Source organism: Anguilla anguilla, chromosome 14 (assembly GCF_013347855.1).
Source record: "Anguilla anguilla isolate fAngAng1 chromosome 14, fAngAng1.pri, whole genome shotgun sequence".
In the NCBI taxonomy this organism is placed as follows: domain Eukaryota; kingdom Metazoa; phylum Chordata; class Actinopteri; order Anguilliformes; family Anguillidae; genus Anguilla; species Anguilla anguilla.
Window position 1 is genome coordinate 597,980 of NC_049214.1, and position 18,572 is coordinate 616,551.

The window sequence follows — 18,572 nt, forward strand, 5'->3', positions numbered from 1 at the left end:
CAAACACTCTCTTTAACCCACAAGTGCTCTAATCTCTGCCCAAGGCAAATGCAGATCTGTTTCGCTTAACCTCGTTACGGCTACCACAGGGCCACTTATTCCAAACAATTTGCACAAATACACATTTATGCTTCCAAACCCAGAAGCCTATTGCCAATACTCTTTTATTTGTCTCGCCAAGTTCAGTTAATAGGATCTTCAGGCTTTACATGCGCGTAATCTATTAGAACTTATTTAAAGCGCTATGAAAATGTTACATATCTTGTATGGTACGGCGGTCACACCCCTAAATGTTCGCCAGTCCTCCAAAAACAATGTTTTTTTCTAGCACGTGCATGCTGCCAGTGCCACATCATCCAGGAACCTGAAACTGTTTTTGCTTGTAGTAAACATTATGGGTTACAAAATTGCCTAATATAGCACATACGGTTTGGTGGTCATGCTTAGCTACTAACATTTGGCATTAGAATTTCAACGTTTTCAGTACACAGAAAAATGTCATTGTTAAAAAGTTATTACAGAGTACCAGTCTGCTAGTTAAATGTAATGCATAAGATCCCAACTGGACTTATATGTAGGCCTACACTGTAAGAGTTGAATTAACACCGGACATTTTACAGTGCAGCTCAATTTACTACTCACGCCTAGATAGGCCTAGCCTTTAAATGGCACACAGCCGTACAAGACACAATTCACCCTAGCATAGCCTACTTGCGCGTGTGTTCACAAAAAAGGTTAATTAACCACAGAATCAAGAAGGCAATGACCATCCCAATCCCCGGACCTAGACGCCACTGTAGACACTGTGAGAGGGCGCTGCTGGTTGGCTCTTTTGCTTAAGGCACCGCGCTCACTCCTCGGATCAAATCCGAACTGTGTCGGTGCCGACGCCCCGGCAGTTCCGTCACCCTATGAGGGGGTTCTGTGAGCTAGGGCACTGAGTCCATCGCAATCCCCGGCGGTCGATCGGGCACCCGTGGACTGCATGCCAAAGTCGTATTTGAAAAGGGCGAGCTTGGCATTAGAGTACGATGTGTTAACAAGCAGCGGGTGACACTTCGGAGGAGAACAGTGTCTGCGCTGTGCCGAACTGGCAGTTGGGTTCGTGCATTCACGTTTGAGCACATTGAACATTCCAAATTAGAATTTGAATTGGATGCGTGCGGGCGCAGGTTGGGTGCCAAAAAGAAGAAGAAGAAAAAAAGAACAAAACACTGAGAGGTGAGCTGAAGAGGACAGCCCCCAGGCGAAGATGAAGGACTATGACGCATCTGGAGAGATTCTGCACGGAGGAACAGGTTCAGACCTCGCGATGTTTTCTCCCACCTCCACAGACAGACATAGTGCTAATAATTGCGACACAACCTGTGTCTGTCTCGGAATTAAAGTAATTTTTGTTTAAAGATTTTTTTTACTTTGAGCAATGGCATCGTAGCAATATTATAGTTAGTTTTCTCATGTTACTAAGCCTATATGACAAAATGTTCAGTGTTAAATCGACTCTTACAGAGTAGAAAACATTTGACATACAAAGTGAATTTTATCCCGTATTGTTATTCATATTAATTGAGGGTGCGCTAATTTTGGATGGCACTTTGTGTGTATGTACGTTTTCTTATATTCAAATATTTTCTTTTGTTTCTAGCCTCCCTGATACTACTAGAGTCCTCTTTGCCTTAGAAAATATGCAATAAGACCTACCCGGTTGGTCCTGTTGTGACCCCAAATGTAATTTTAACGGCACCCTTGGTTATTGGCCAGTATTTATTTTAACTGAATCACCAGGCCTGCACCCCTCTTGGCTACTGTGGACCGAATAAATATCTATGTTCCTGTATTGCCAATACCATCTCACCAGACGCTTCTACCATCCGGTTTAAAATAAAATAAAGTTTGTAAACAGCCTTGACAAACGTCTTCATAGCTGTGGTAGATCAACACTGCCCTCCTGCGTACAGTTACAGCAACTGCATTCCCCGTTGCTTCTTGTATCATTTTTTCCCTCCTACAGACGGTCCCGTCACGGAACGGAAACCAATTACCTTAAGCTTACATTTTAACACCGCAAAAACTGCAAGCATAAACATTACTTCAGAAAAACGGATCCTAACATTTTTTAGTTTGTATATATTACGATTGTTGCTGCAAACATATTAAAAAAAAAAAAAAAAAATATATATATATATACAAGAATGACTCGGTTAGAGATTCATTTTTTACTGGCCATGAAACGTACACGGAAAATAATATTTTACGGTGTGTGACCGTGTAATATGAACTAATAAGAAGATTGTGACGGGGAGAGCGCAGGGTACACGATTTATGAGGAGAAATACCAGAAGGTGGTCGTATGAAACGGCAGAAAGTCTGAGGTTACAGATACTGGCCGAGAAGAAGAAAGGGGGTAAAACAACGCGTTGGTAGAACGCTGGTCTGAGAACTTCAGTTGGGAGACCCAGCAAGCAGAGAAGGCCACTGGCATACACACTCTAACAGCCATTTAGGGAGACAACCATCCCTGGGCCACACAATTGAAGATTATTTTTAATTTATTATAATTTATTTTATTTTATTTTTTTTTACAGTTTTGGGCCACAGCATACTTGTTTAGGGCTATCAAAACCTTAGAGGTCATATAGTTGACATACATCATGATAAAAGTGCAGTAAAGCTTAAATAACAGGCAAAAGACACAGAGTGTTTGACTTCGAGCCATCCTATAAGTTTTCATTTGTTGGTCTAGGTTTAGTTTTATTTCTCTGGGTCTGGATGTAGGCCTACATGTTTAAGGTCCAGCCATGTTTACTTGCCTACCCCACCTGGCTGTAGTTTTGGGAATTACATGAGAGTGGGAGGGGCCAGTTTCCATTCAGGTGTGCAGGTGAGGCCTGCTGCTCAGGTTAGGAGGTGAGGCCTAGATGTTAATTTGTGGGGGGGTAATGGCACCCTCTAGCGGCTGTGACTTGAGATTGAATTCCTCAGTTGGTCTCAGCAGGAGGAGAAGCAGCGTGCTGCCAAAGGTATGTCCAGCTAAACTTCAGGTAACGTGAGACAAGGTGCTCTTGAAGGGAGTGTGCTTATACAGTTTCAGGAAGAGCAGCTGTAAAAATATAGAAAATTCAACTTACCTGAAACTTCATACATGTGTGAAGGAAAGTGTTTAATAATCCTTTATTGTAGCAGCATATTTTTTAACCAGCATTAATCCAGCATCAGTAGATATGCTGATAAAGGCAAACCACAGGAATTGATAATTTATTTTAATGTATTATAAATTCTGAAACTTCACAGAGCACACGCTGGAGTACTGTGCAGAAATGTATTGTATGGTCACACGCCTGTCTTCATTGCTGAGCGTCTGTATTACTGTAAAGCACAAAAACTTTCCTTTCCACAAAGTCAGGTTCTGTGGAAATATAACCCTGTTAATGTCACAACCCTGAGGTGTTATCACCTGATCAGGAAGTTGGCACCATTTCACATTGCCCTTCACAGCTGAATGACTTTTTCTCACAAAGTCAATAAAAGTATCCTCTGCGACTGAACTGGGGTTCGTACATTACATTACATTACATTTATTTGGAAGACGCTTTTATCCAAAGCGACGTACAAAAAGTGCATTTCATGGTCATAGACAACTGCTAAACACAGGTTCAGTAAGGTACAATACGTATTTTGTACAGCTATTTCAAGTCAAGAACACAGTTTAGTTCACACAGTGAACACTATTCAGACCTAACCTCTGCAAAGCCAACTAGGGAGAAGAATAAGCTACAGTATTAGAACAAATACAAATTACCAAAAAGTGCTGGGATGGGGCAACATGTAACAAGTGTCATGAAAAAGGGGGGGGGGGGGGGGGGGATTTAGAGTGAAATATACAGCGTGGTGGTGGTTAGTCTAGGTATAGTCTGAAGAGATGAGTCTTCAGGCCATGGCGGAAGATGGGTAGTGAGGGGGAGGTTCGGAGAGGGACAGGGAGTTCGTTCCACCACTGGGGAGCTAGGGTGGAGAAGCTCTGTGATCCCTTTGGGCGGGTGGGAGGGGTTACAAGGCGCCCTGCTGCCGCAGAGTGGAGTGATCGAGCAGGCACATAGAATAGAGTCATGTCCTGCAAGTAGATGGGGGCTGTCCTGTTGGCAGCAGTGTAGGCAAGGGTCAGTGCTTTAAACCGGATCCTGGCAGCAACCGGTAGCCAGTGGAGTGATCGCAGCAGAGGAGTGACGTGGGAGAATTTGGGAAGGTTGTAGATGAGTCATTTATTTTTATAGAAGCAAGAAAAATGTTCAGTTAAAAAAAATGTATATTTGATGGTGTGAATATGGCCAGTTTTAACTGCCTGTATGAGTTTATATGAGGTTTGTCTGTATAAACTCATACAGGCGGTTAAAAATGGCCTCATTATCAGATCAGCTGAAGTGGTGTCCACCGTTATAGAATGAGAAGTGCATGTACCTGTCCTTCTTACCTGTCCTTCTTACAGCCTAATGCAGGCTGCTTTAATGGATGCAAGACCAGACCGTACTGTGCACAATGGGCTCTTATTCCCAAATGCCATATTCACACCATCAAATATAAAAAAATTTTAACTGAACATTTTTCTTGCTTCTAAAAAAATGAATGAATAAATAAATAATAATCCTCACACAGGTAGAATAGAGCCATCAAATTCATCCTGCATGCAGCACGTCATGCTGGAGACAGCAGGTACCTGTAGAGTCAATGCTGTTGTTTGTAGTATACCTGTAAAGTCAATGTTATTGTTTTTAGTACACCTGTAGATTCAATGCTGTTGGTTTTAGTACACCTGTAAATCCAATGCTGTTGTTTTTAGTACACCTGTAGATTCAGTGCTGTTGTTTGAGGTACACCTGTAGATTCAATGCTGTTGTTTGTAGTACACCTGTAGATTCAATGGTGTTGTGTGTAGTACACCTGTAGATTTAATGCTGTTGTTTTTAGTACACCTGTAGATTCAATGCTGTTGTTTGTAGTACACATGTAGCTTTAATGCTGTTGTTTTTAGTACACCTGCAGAGTCAATGCTGTTGTTTGTAGTATACCTGTAGAGTCAATGCTGTTGTTTGTAGGATTTCACTTACTATCTACAAACAACAGTCAAAATAGTAATGGCGTTGCAGCAGGATGCAGTAGAGAAAACCATGAAACAGAGGCAAGCACCGTGTATTACGTGTGAAATGCACGTGCGCATGCCTGTGTGCGTTTGTAATGTTGCCTGCTCCTGGCCACCTGTTCCCCATTGACATACGATGCGCCTTGCGGTAAGTTAAACAGCGTAATCCAGCTCGGACCACAGCTGAGGAGTACGCGGTTGTGGTGGTGACCTTTGTAAGGAGTGGCCTACTGACAGATGCTCTGCAAGCCGCACAAAGAGTCACTACATGACGATACATTTTTCTGTTTAATAACGCATGATACTCCACTGCATAATAATTCATAATACTCCCGTGCATAATAAATCCATTCGATAATAATGAAAGCAGACGTGGTGAGAATAGTATACAAATGGTTATAGCAACTATTGGCTATAGTATTCTTTTATAAAATAATTTCAGCAGATATTAGACTTGTTACAATGTGACAGTAAATCTACATTCACCCCAGAGATCTATTATAATGGCTTCCTTAATGTGATAGCTGTGTCTTTAAAGCAGTTTCTAAAGCTTTTCCCCTGGTTACATGACAGGACGGTCTTCCTTCACACTTGTCACCGCTCTTGTCATTGATCTGAACTTCATTATAAAATAGCGTCGAAGAAAATCGCCGTCCTCACGCAGAACTACAACACCTGCTTGGGTCAGTTATGCCGCGAGTGCTCTGCGTATCCCTTCTCCTAAATCCCAGAGGGAACTGTGACCCTGGTTTTGTTCAGGTAATTTAACCTGAACCGCTCCTTGAAATAGCCCCCTCTCAAATTGCTATTATTGAATAACAAATTGTAAGCTACACAAGTCTTCTGTTGTATCGGTATGTGTCATTTTACTAGATAAGAAGGAGAGAAGTATTTAAATAAATAATAATATTTAAAAAAAAACTGTAAACGTTTTACATTAATTTAAGTTCTACAGAAGTTCAATGTGTCGTTAAAATTATAATTGAGTGTGTATCTCTTCAGGGCTTTTACAGTCATTTTATAAGTAGGATTTTGTTTTGATTTTTTAAAATAGCTACCATACCTGACACTTCCTTTGATATATTGCGTGATTTACAGCCACTCGGTGTAATGCCGACAACGTGTGATTTTTATACACCTCGCTTTTATTGCAACTGTCATTTGCATGTGTGTTTTTTTCTAGCTATAACCCACATAATCAGAATCAGAATCAAACAGGTTTTTTGCCAAGTATGTTTTCACGTACAAGGAATTTGCTTTGGTCTGATGATGCATAACAATAAACATAAATAAAATAAAATAAACAATAAACATAGTGCAAGGATAAACATAGTGCAAGGGGAAAAGTGTTATAAGAATAAGTACCAAGTCTATTTGGTGTCCGTGGGGGTCAGGATAACAGAGTGTCAGTGGGGGTCCTGGGCCTTGTTGATGAGGCCAGCTGCAGTCGGGAAGAAACTGTTCTTGTGTCGTGAGGTTTTGGTCCTGCAGCCTCCTGCCGGAGGGGAGTGGTAAGCAGTTACGAGCAGCAGCATTACACATGTATAAGGTCACCGCAGAGCAAGCCGTCCGTAGAGGGCTCCATACGCACACATTGTCCTATGAATGTAGCCTTAGACCTTAGCTTAAGCACGAAGCGCTCATAAAGTTCGGGGAATTACCCAAACCACCTGAGCGAAGCCATTCACGGAGATAAATTATCGTAATGAGCCTCGCCATTCAGAGCCGGGGAATGTGATAACGTTCATTCAAGGCGAGTGATTCAGGTTTGACAGTCACCACCCTTTTTAGCCAAAGGAGGGCAGCGTTCCTGACAGTCGGTAGATATCAGTTTACAGGTTAGTTGTGTGGGATGAAGACGACACTGAGAAGTTTATTTTCTGCGAGTTGCGTAGGAAACTTAACTGCGCTCTAAAAGAGCCTAATCAAGCTGTTTGAATAATTTCCCTCGGTGTGGATAAAGCAACAGCCTACGGGAAATCTATCCATGCCGCTTTGGAACGGTTTTAAGTATGCGGGGAGCGGATTTTAAATCTGACAATATCCTACATCAATTCAGAAAGCAAAAGAACAAGCGGTAGTTGGAAACTGTAAGTCCACCGATAAGATACAAAAATAACCCCGAATGGGACCCGCGATGGAAAAGGCGTACATTTGCCGAATGATCGCGATCTTTACAGGTAAGATCCACCAATTTAATAATTTAATACTGCGAGAGAAGCTACGAACCGTAGGATAATTTATATACGAGTCGACCTCTAAATAGGAAGAGATACTTCAAAGAAACTTTTCGACGCCAGTTCAAAAGACTCGGCTCAGCAGACTCGCGTATATTCAGTTTTAACAGGGCTGCAACCTGGCGTGTACTCACCGTAGTGTCGCGAATTACATTATTACAGTAGCTGTACACTACAGTACACTACAGTTTCTGTTATGACGTAGCGTACTGTTAAATAAGATAAGCATTTTGAAGGTAGCCTGTAGGCCTCTCACATTTGTTTTTATGCAAATTATTTGCTTTTAAACGCCCTAAGACAATGAATAAATGCCATGATATATTTAGAAAATATTATCCTTATTGATTGAGTGATTTGCCTTATTCCACCAATAGATCCATTTTAATTTCTTCCTTTTGCCTCTTGATAATGCTATTACACACAGCTGGTGTTATGTGAAATTTAATCGTTATTCTATAGTTTTTTTATTTTTTAAATAAGAGGCCATATTAACGAACCGGGGTATGCAGACACCGGCGGGTTAAAGTATGTACTGCTCAAATATCACCTTTTGACTGAGCTATCTGTATGTGGGGTACTAAATTCTAATGATGTATTTGCCCTTAATAGCGTTGACTTGGTCCTATAGGCATCCATCGTGCCTGTCAGTGTCAGTTAGCGCGTCAGTGTCTCATTTGCGCAGTAACGCTCAGACGGCTGGGGACTGGAGCCACGTGAAGGCCTTCTTATATGCGCGCTACACCCCTCACCGGGACAGTGTACAGTATTTAAATTGATAAAGACGTGGGTTGGCGGGTGCGTTTCTCGCGGTCCGTTTTCATCACTGTCTCCACATCGTCTGCGTTACTTAATAAAGTTAATTATCTGTGTAGTACATCAAAGCACTTTCAGTCTTAGACCACAGTGGCGCGTGCCATTTATGGACCCACAAAACAGTCTTCAGCTGCCATTAATGAGTCTGTAAAGTAAATCTGGCATAAGTGTCAGATCATGCAAATTATGAAATAATTTAGAGCGTGAGAAGTTTTTTATTTTTATTTTTTAACTAAGAGCATAAAGTGGATTGGAATCCAGAAAAGCATATAACAATAATCCTCTTTGTCCACACCTGAGTTTGCTAGGGCGAGAAGTATTGAGTATAAATAATTGGTGGTTCTGTTAATATACTTTTCTGAATTAGCCTGTCATTCTATAACCTGTGTTTTTAACAGGGGGTTTGCTGACCCCAGGGGGTCATTGACGATACAGAAAGGGGTCCCTGGCCAGACTTCATATGCAAAGACTTTAAAACAGATCTGAGAAAATATTTGTTAAAATATATTAAAATTTTTATATTTGTATCAAAATATAAAATAGAAGCATTTTAACTCATGATGGGGGTCCCCTGGATGCCTTTGAGTCTGGGTGGGGGTCCCCTGGATCAGAAAAGACTGAATACCCCTGTTCTATGAGGACATAACGGTCCTCTCTACAAGGGTAAGGGTTCTTCTCACACATTCCACAGACAGACTATAAGTACTTCTCTATATTCTCAGGAAGGGGGACCGAAGGCCTTTAAAAGGTGTCATTATCATCTTAAAGCTGTTTGAGAACTGTGAGCAAGACCGGAAAGCCTGGGCAGAAATAAGTGATGGAAAATTATACGTTGGAATTATTTGTCACACGTGGAGTTACTCATGTATAAGATCGCTTTTTTTTTGTTGCAAAAAAATAACTAAATTTTTTCAGGTATGAAATTAAAAAGTGACCAAAAAACAAAACAAAACGTAAATACACTTTAAATTTTGATTTCTTAGAATTTAATAAGGTAAAGATGAAAAATATTTGAAAAATTCAAAATAATAAATATCAATCACCTACTGCATGGAGATCTTGTTTCATTTATCCCCCCATGCATTCATTGTAGTGGATTTTTATATAACATCTTTTTTGCAAACATGGATGACACTTCCATCATTGAATGTAATCTAACAGTGGTAAATAAATGAATATTGAATAATTATACATATATTGTTAGGCAAAGTGGGGACTATGTGAAATTTGTATAATTTTTGTATGAATTTGTGTAAATTTTAATAGCCAACACCCTCGTTTAATGTCCAGCACTCTGAATACCAACCACAAGTGCATCAGCCGTTAAAACACCTCACTTATCGGACATGTGAAATACATTGATTTCCCAGGTGCTAATGAATAAAGAGAAATCACGGGTTAATTGATAACAGATCTCAGGGGTTAATAGATAAACAAAACTCAGGGGTTAATTGATTAAGAGAATTCAGGGGTTAATACATAAAGAGAACTCGGGTTAATAAATAAAGAGAACTCGGGGGTTAATACATAAAGAGAACTCAGGGGTTAATAAAAAAGGGAATTCAGGGGTTAATACATAAGAGAACTCAGGGGTTAATTGATTAAGAGAATTCAGGGGTTAATACATAAGAGAATTCAGGGGTTAATAGATAAACAGAACTCAGGGGTTAATTGATTAAGAGAATTCAGGGGTTAATACATAAAGAGAACTCAGGGGTTAATTGATTAAGAGAATTCAGGGGTTAATACATAAGAGAACTCAGGGGTTAATTGATTAAGAGAATTCAGGGGTTAATACATAAGATAATTCAGGGGTTAATACATAAGAGAACTCAGGGGTTAATTGATTAAGAGAATTCAGGGGTTAATACATAAGAGAACTCGGGTTAATTGATTAAGAGAATTCGGGGGTTAATACATAAGAGAATTCAGGGGTTAATACATAAGAGAACTCAGGGGTTAATTGATTAAGAGAATTCAGGGGTTAATACATAAGAGAATTCAGGGGTTAATTGATTAAGAGAATTCAGGGGTTAATACATAAGAGAATTCAGGGGTTAATACATAAGAGAATTCAGGGGTTAATACATAAGAGAACTCAGGGGTTAATGTGCTGAACAGCTTGATGGGTTTTAGTAGAAGCAAAGGTCCTCAGGGTGTTCAAGCCCAGACTTGACTTTACTTTGTTCCTTTCGTTCGTTTGCATCTGGGGAAATGCTTTGCACAATCATTTGTCATGAGCTTGTAGAGCTCTCCAAAACACAATTAAAATTATTTTGCTCAATTTGAGTTATTTAACCTGTATTTCTATTTGGAACTTCAATTCCAGCTTTTCAGGAAAATGTCCCTTCACAGTGAAGTGTTCAATGTGTAAATGAAATCTTACAGAGTACATATGGTCCCAGTCTGTCTGATATGTGCTCTGTCAGTGTTAAATTAACACTGGGCATTTTAATGTGCTTGTGTCTGCCTGTGAAGTCCTGCCCTTACCCAGCATGCTCTGGCTGTGCTGCATTAGAGATATCTCAGGGCCACCCTTAAGTGCCCTTTTAATGGGAATCCACTGGGGGAAAGCATGCAGTTTGCCGGATCCAAAGGTTGTTGCTGTGAGTCTTTCAATTTCATCAATGAGTTCACATGCAGCTGATTTCTGACCTTTCCTTGCGTTGCCATTTTTGTTGCAGGAAATGAAATGTGTAATAATCCAGACTGTTTGGCCAGATTCACCCTGGCTGTGCAGTGGAACTGCAGGCCAAGCAGCACAAGTTTTGATTAGGCCTAGAATTTAAAATCAGTCTTTGCTTTCCCTGACCATTCTCTTACAAATCAGACAGGTGTGTGGAACTGCTCTTATATTTGCGCAGTATGTGACTGGAGATTTGTTTGTTTTGCTGCTGTAGTTTTAGCCCTATGCAAACACTCTTTGGCCGACTGGAATGTGACACTGCAGCCAGCCAACAGAAATGTGTCCTGTGGTCCCCACGGCAACAGCAGCAACTGCACAGGTAAGGAGGCGGTGCCCGTTTCTCCCTTTGATCTTTCACTGCTCCAGAGGTCCAGGGAAGCGTAGCGGTGAGAGGAATTTGTGCCCAAGTGAGGTGTGTTTGTGCTGTTTCCTGCTCGTGTTAGGGTTAGGGTTAGGGTTGAGGTGTATTTGTGCTGTTTCCTGCTTGTGTTAGGGTTAGGGTTGAGGTGTGTTAGTGCTGTTCCTTGCTCGTGTTAGGGTTAGGGTTAGCGCTTGCTGGCTGCCAGTCACTGCCATCCTCTCCCCCCCCCCCCCCCCCCCCCCCCCGCTGCATGACTCGCGCACATGCTTGTGCGTTCGGGGTCATTTAAAGGGCGGCCTGCCGGTGACGTGGAGCTGCTGTTTACAGCGCCTCGCGCGGCCCAGGTCTCCGCGCCTTCGCAGATATTAAATTAAACCGCCGTAAAGCGTCTCCGTGGAAACGGAGATCCTCTCTCTGTGCACGATGGGGATGGGTCAGGCTCCTGCGTCTCTCTGCGAGGCTGCGACTTCAAAGGCAATCCGTCTGGAGTTCCTCAACCGTGAATCTCTCTCTTTAGACCAGGGACACTGAGGGAGAGGTCTTTGACTGGTCTGACACACTATACTTTAATTATGCTCACTGTAGCGTAGCTGTTGCCACACACAGATAATTACAGGACCCCATCAAGATATGGTGTAGCGGCAGTGTACATTGCTACATTGCTGATGCAGTATATGTGCAGAATGGGTTAGTACTGTTAATGAACTATTTAATGCAGCACATTTCTTATTTCCCCGTCCCTGTCAGGGCACCCAGAGGCCAGAGTACCGCTGGTCTCCCATCCTGGGCCTGCCCATGTCTCCCCTGCTTAGCTTCCGTGTGTCCTTCCTTACCTGTCACACGTGCGTCTGGTTGTTTAGCTTGTTCCCTTGTTACTTGTTCCATTATTGTTTTATTGGTTGATTCGTTTTGCTCACCTGTTTGTCGTTAGTCATTAGTATCACCTGATTTTGCTCTGTATTTAAGTTTGCTGTGTTTGCTCTTTCTTTGCTTGGTTTTCGTTGCTTCCTTAAGAATCCTCAGCCTTGTTTCTTGCTTCTGTATTTTGCGTCTCCCGGGTTATTTTCTCCTGTGTTTGTTGGCTTTCTTCTGTGTCCCAGTGTTAGTCCCTCCTGTTCCTTCCTGTTTGTTATTTAGTTTTTTTTCTTTATGAAAGTTTTCTGGTTCACTTTTCCCCCGTCTGGAGTCTTCCACTTGGGTTCACCTTGCTTCACAGCATCTAAGCCTCATGACAGTACAGGAAAGCATGATGAAGATAAACCCCCTAGACCTGTCCGACAGATCAGAAACACTCTTCAGGAGGCAGGCGTGGATGTGTCAGAGACTACTGTTCTCAGAAGACTTAAACTACAGAGGCTAGACTGCTAGTTGCAAACCTCTAGAAAAAATTAAGTTTGAAACTGTAAACAAAAATTTTAGGGGCTGTTGAGCTCACAGAATTTTTTTTTTTTTGTTATGTATTGAGGTGGATTTATTATTATTGCAGTGCACATCCCCTAATTAATATTTGTCAAATTTAAATAAATATATGAAAAAATGTTTGTACACACAAGTGCAGTGGTGAGAAAAAAATATCTTTTATTTATGTGGGACATAAACAATGTCTTGATGCTAGTCTGGTAGCAGGCACTGGATGACTCTAACTCGAGTGAGAATAGCAGGATTTTGACCGTCGGCTGTTAAACTCAAAGGCCCAGTGATCAGAGTGCTGGGTCAGCAGGACAGAAAGTTCCAGAAGCCTCCTCTCTACCTGCCAGGCGTCTCTGGCTGCCTTGTGCCGACCAGGGCAACCGCAGAGTTTTAAACTTGCAAACTCTGTTCTGTCTAGACAGAGAGTGGGAGTCTCAGCAGTGTCCGGCCTATCATCACTCTCTTACTTTCTGAAAGTAGCATTTTACCAGACGAAGGCTTGGGAAAATCCAGCAGGAAGTCGAGGAGGATTTTTTCAATGTGAGAGACAAGCACGTTTTTCAGGACGTGTGTGATAAGAGGTGGTATGTGGTAGCAGTCTTTTCAAAAGCCTTCCTGCTGGCTTCACTGCTATTAAATTAATTGGGACTGAACATTTTACCCACAAAAGCCCCTTTGGACTTGCTCATGCAGGACTTGCCTGAGTTGTTGACCTTCTGTAATGACAGGTCTCATCAGAGAATGGTAACTTTGTTCATCTTTTCAATAAACATTTCTTATGGCAGTACTATTTGTTGCAGTTGTTTACATGTGTTTATTAAGCATTTCTCTTGCAGGACTAATCAGTATTGTAATATAATATGAATACCCAGGATACTTCCATGAAATTCAATGGTCTTAGGAGTGCAGTAGCCTCACCAGTTTGTAAACTCTGAGTCTGACCAGGTTATGCTTATAGTACTCTGAGCCTGACCAGGTTATGCTTATAGTACTCTGAGCCTGACCAGGTTATGCTTATAGTACTCTGAGCCTGACCAGGTTATGCTTATAGTACTCTGAGCCTGACCAGGTTATGCTTATGGTACTCTGAGCCTGACCAGGTTATGCTTATGGTACTCTGAGCCTGACCAGGTTATGCTGATAGTACTCTGAGCCCGACCAGGTTATGCTTATAGTACTCTGAGCCTGACCAGGTTATGCTTATAGTACTCTGAGCCTGACCAGGTTATGCTTATAGTACTCTGAGCCTGACTAGGTTATGCTTATAGTACTCTGAGCCTGACTAGGTTATGCTTATAGTACTCTGAGCCTGACCAGGTTATGCTTATAGTACTCTGAGCCTGACCAGGTTATGCTTATAGTACTCTGTTGTTGTTTTTTTTCTGGGAAAGAAACAGTAGAGACCGCCAAGTGGAGCGGTCACTTCACAAAGTGTCCGAAGGATTACAGACACTACTGCATCCACGGGAAGTGCCGCTTCGTCAAGGAACAGAATACTCCTTCCTGCATGTGAGTGTGCTGCAGATTTACACTGCAGAATCATGCATGTGATTGTGCTGCAGATTTACACTGCAGGATCATGTATGTGAGTGTTATATAGATTTACACTGTAGAATCATACATGTGAGTGTGCTGCAGATTTACACTGCAGAATCATGCATGTGTGTGTGCATGATTTACACTGCAGAATCATGCATGTGAGTGATATAGATTTACACTGCAGAATCATGCATGTGAGTGATATAGATTTACACTGCAGAATCATGCATGTGAGTGATATAGATTTACACTGCAGAATCATGCATGTGAGTGATATAGATTTACACTGCAGAATCATGCATGTGTGTGTGCATGATTTACACTGCAGAATCATGCATGTGAGTGTAATACAGATTTACACTGCAGAATCATGCATGTGAGTGTTATATAGATTTACACTGCAGAATCATACATGTGAGTGTGCTACAGATTTACACTGCAGAATCATGCATGTGAGTGTGCTACAGATTTACACTGCAGAATCATGCATGTGAGTGTTATATAGATTTACACTGTAGAATCATACATGTGAGTGTGATATATATTTGCACTGCAGAATCATGCATGTGAGTGTGCTACAGATTTACACTGCAGAATCATGCATGTGAGTGTGATATAGATTTACACTGCAGAATCATGCATGTGAGTGATATAGATTTACACTGCAGAATCATGCATGTGAGTGTAATACAGATTTACACTGCAGAATCATACATGTGAGTGTGATATAGATTTACACTGCAGAATCATGCATGTGAGTGATATAGATTTACACTGCATAATCATGCATGCGAGTGTGCATGATTTACACTGCAGGATCATGCATGTGAGTGTGCATGATTTACACTGCAGAATCATGCATGTGAGTGTGCATGATTTACACTGCAGAATCATGCATGTGAGTGTGCATGATTTACACTGCAGGATCATGCATGTGAGATTGATAAAGATTTACACTGCAGAATCGTGCTTGTGAGTGTGTGACACGCTTATCTGATCTGAACTGTACCCAGAGGTTATTGCCCAACATTTTTGTCTTTTTTGCAGATGTCCAAGGGGATACACTGGATCCAGATGTGAATATATAGATTTTGACACACAAGTGGGAGACCAGAAGCAGATCATCATCGCCTGTGTGATTGCAACGCTGGTCTTTCTCATATTCTTAATAGTCTTCATTTTCATCTGTGCGCAGTAAGTACAAAAATCAGTGTTGAGCCATTTGAAACTTTTTTTGTGAAAGCACTGCTAGAACACTGTGAAAACACTGCTAGAACACTGTTAGAGCACTACTGGAACACTGTGAAAGCACTGCTAAAACACTGTGAAAGCACTACTGGAACACTGTGAAAGCACTGCTAAAACACTGTGAAAGCACTGCTAGAACACTGTGAAAGCACTGCTAGAACACTGTGAAAGCACTGCTAGAACACTGTGAAAGCACTGCTAGAACACTATTAGAGCACTGCTAGAACACTGTGAAAGCACTGCTAGAACACTGTGAAAGCACTGCTAGAACACTGTGAAAGCACTGCTAGAACACTATTAGAGCACTGCTAGAACACTGTGAAAGCACTGCTAAAACACTGTGAAAGCACTGCTAGAACACTGTTAGAGCACTACTGGAACACTGTGAAAGCACTGCTAAAACACTGTGAAAGCACTGCTAGAACACTGTGAAAGCACTACTAGAACACTGTGAAAGCACTGCTAAAACACTGTGAAAGCACTGCTAGAACACTGTGAAAGCACTGCTAGAACACTGTGAAAGCACTACTGGAACACTGTTAGAGCACTACTGGAACACTGCCGCCTGTTTTTTTTTCCAGTCGGAAAAACCTGTGCAGAAGGAAGAAAAGAAAGGATGAAAAAATGGAGGAAAAACTGAACATGATGAGCAGCACGAGAGAAGCCAGAGAGAGTCTACCAGCCACCGTTGAAACTTCAGAAACAAACGCGGTGTGACCAGGTATGTACAATGTGATCAGGTACCTACAGTACATACTGTGTGATCAGGTATGTACAGTACATACTGTGTGATCAGGTACCTACAGTGCATACTGTGTGATCAGGTATGTACAGTACATACTGTGTGATCAGGTACCTACAGTACATACTGTGTGATCAGGTACGTACAGTACATACTGTGTGATCAGGTAAGTACAGTACATACTGTGTGATCAGGTACCTACAGTACATACTGTGTGATCAGGTATGTACAGTACATACTGTGTGATCAGGTATGTACAGTACATACTGTGTGATCAGGTATGTACAGTACATACTGTGTGATCAGGTATGTACAGTACATACTGTGTGATCAGGTATGTACAGTACATACTGTGTGATCAGGTACCTACAGTGCATACTGTGTGATCAGGTATGTACAGTACATACTGTGTGATCAGGTACCTACAGTACATACTGTGTGATCAGGTATGTACAGTACATACTGTGTGATCAGGTATGTACAGTACATACTGTGTGATCAGGTACCTACAGTACATACTGTGTGATCAGGTACCTACAGTACATACTGTGTTAATACAGCATGACTTAACCATGTGACCTTTGACCCTCCTGTTTCATCATCAGAGCGCTGGAGTTTGTGAGAGCTCGGCCCTTTGATGTGTAACGGGGGGGGGGCGGGGGCGGTGGGGGGGCGGGGTCGGCCCCATGCTGCAGCTCCCTTTGATCAGAGGCGGGTTAGCGGGGGTTTGAGGGTCTGGGCGATCTCTCCGTCTCTCTCCTGTTTGTGAAACAGAGCAGCAAAGCCACGCGAAGCCGCTGTAAATCAGCACAGATAAATTAGGCCTCTGCGCCGCAGGCTTGCAGCCCTGTTTCCACTCCCTATATAGCCTGGCTGGACCCTGGCACCATGCGGCTGAGGGGAGGGGGGGGGGGGGGGGCGGGGTTCCACTTCACAGACAGACAGACATTTAAACAGAGTCTGGGCACGATCGGCTTAAACCACGAATCAAGATCAAAGGGTACAGGAGGGTCAGCTGAGGTTATGGCACCTGTGAGCTGACCGACAGGCCCCAGATGTGTCCATTAAACCCAGCTTTACAAGCAGGCCCCAAATATGTCCATTAAACCGAGCTTTACAAGCAGACCCCAGATGTGTCCATTAAACCCAGCTTTACAAGTAGGCCCCAGATGTGTCCATTAAACCCAGCTGTACAAGTAGGCCCCAGATGTGTCCATTAAACCGAGCTTTACAAGCAGGCCCGAAAAGTGTCCATTATACCCAGCTGTACAAGCAGGCCCGAAATATGTCCATTAAACCGAGCTTTACAAGCAGGCCCCAGATGTGTCCATTAAACCCAGCTTTACAAGCAGGCCCCAAATATGTCCATTAAACCGAGCTTTACAAGCAGGCCCCAGATGTGTCCATTAAACCCAGCTTTACAAGCAGGCCCCAAATGTGTCCATTAAACCCAGCTTTACAAGCAGGCCCCAGATGCGCCCATTAAACCCAGCTTTACAAGCAGGCCCCAGATGTGTCCATTAAACCGAGCTTTACAAGCAGGCCCCAAATGTGTCCATTAAACCCAGCTTTACAAGCAGGCAACAAATGTGTCCCTTAAACCCAGCTTTACAAGCAGGCCCCAAATGTGTCCATTTAGCAGTGTCAGTTTGAATGTGTTCAACAGAAGATGTTTAGCAGTGTTAGTTTGTCTTATCCGTGTGAGAGGTTGGTGATGAAGTGGTGGTCTTTCCTGCTGAAGTGAAAGGTTCATCCGTCGCCTGCTTGTTCTGTGTTTCAGTGAGGTGCATCATGGGAGCTGCTCACTGCTGGTCATCATCGTGGGCCCGCCTATGACCGAACACCCCATTTTGTCAGCTTCGATCGCCCTGCGTACACAGAGCTTCCCCTGCCTGCTACCCCCCACACCCCCACCCCCCATGAACCCCCGCCCCCCCCACCATGCCCACGACTCGGCAGAAAGACTGAAAAAACAAAACAAACTAAACCTGCTTTTCACAGCAGTTAGCTTTCGCACAGAGCACTTTGGAGAGGTGAGTGACATCATCACTCCGCGACGCTTGCCTGGTGGTGTGGGCGATCTGAACTGTGGATTTCTCAGTGTGAAGGCTCACAGACAAGGCTCCAGAGAGAGAAGGCTCACAGACAAGGCTCCAGAGAGGCTCCAGAGAGGCTCCAGAGAGAGAAGGCTCACAGACAAGGCTCCAGAGAGGCTCCAGAGAGAGAAGGCTCACAGACAAGGCTCCAGAGAGGCTCCAGAGAGAGAAGGCTCACAGACAAGGCTCCAGAGAGGCTCCAGAGAGAGAAGGCTCACAGACAAGGCTCCAGAGAGGCTCCAGAGAGAGAAGGCTCGCAGACAAGGCTCCAGAGAGAGCAGGCTCGCCCCGCTGCAGGACAGTGCT

At 42.8% G+C, this 18,572-nt stretch overlaps 1 protein-coding gene across 2 annotated transcripts; it reads left to right on the top strand.

Annotated features, from left to right (window-relative positions):
• The first annotated feature begins 962 nt into the window (after nucleotides 1-962).
• btc (betacellulin, epidermal growth factor family member) lies at nucleotides 963-18,336 on the top strand. Of its 2 annotated transcripts, none has more exons than XM_035389851.1 (6): nucleotides 963-1,298; nucleotides 11,085-11,189; nucleotides 14,033-14,150; nucleotides 15,228-15,374; nucleotides 16,010-16,149; nucleotides 17,951-18,336. In XM_035389851.1, the coding sequence occupies exons 1-5, from the start codon at nucleotides 1,253-1,255 to the stop codon at nucleotides 16,143-16,145; spliced, it is 552 nt and encodes a 183-aa protein (XP_035245742.1). In that variant the 5' UTR covers nucleotides 963-1,252; the 3' UTR covers nucleotides 16,146-16,149; nucleotides 17,951-18,336. The 2 variants fall into 2 exon arrangements, with proteins under 2 accessions (XP_035245742.1, XP_035245741.1); XM_035389850.1 differs by lacking the exon at nucleotides 963-1,298 and adding an exon at nucleotides 6,787-7,314.
• Nucleotides 18,337-18,572: the final 236 nt, after the last annotated feature.

Coding starts and splice junctions, on each gene's coding strand:
- btc (XM_035389850.1), top strand. CDS start 7,260: ATGGGACCCGCGATGGAAAAGGCGTACATTTGCCGAATGATCGCGATC. Junction 11,190..14,032: donor CAACAGCAGCAACTGCACAG/GTAAGGAGGCGG, acceptor TTTCTGGGAAAG/AAACAGTAGAGACCGCCAAG. Junction 15,375..16,009: donor TTCATTTTCATCTGTGCGCA/GTAAGTACAAAA, acceptor TTTTTTTTCCAG/TCGGAAAAACCTGTGCAGAA.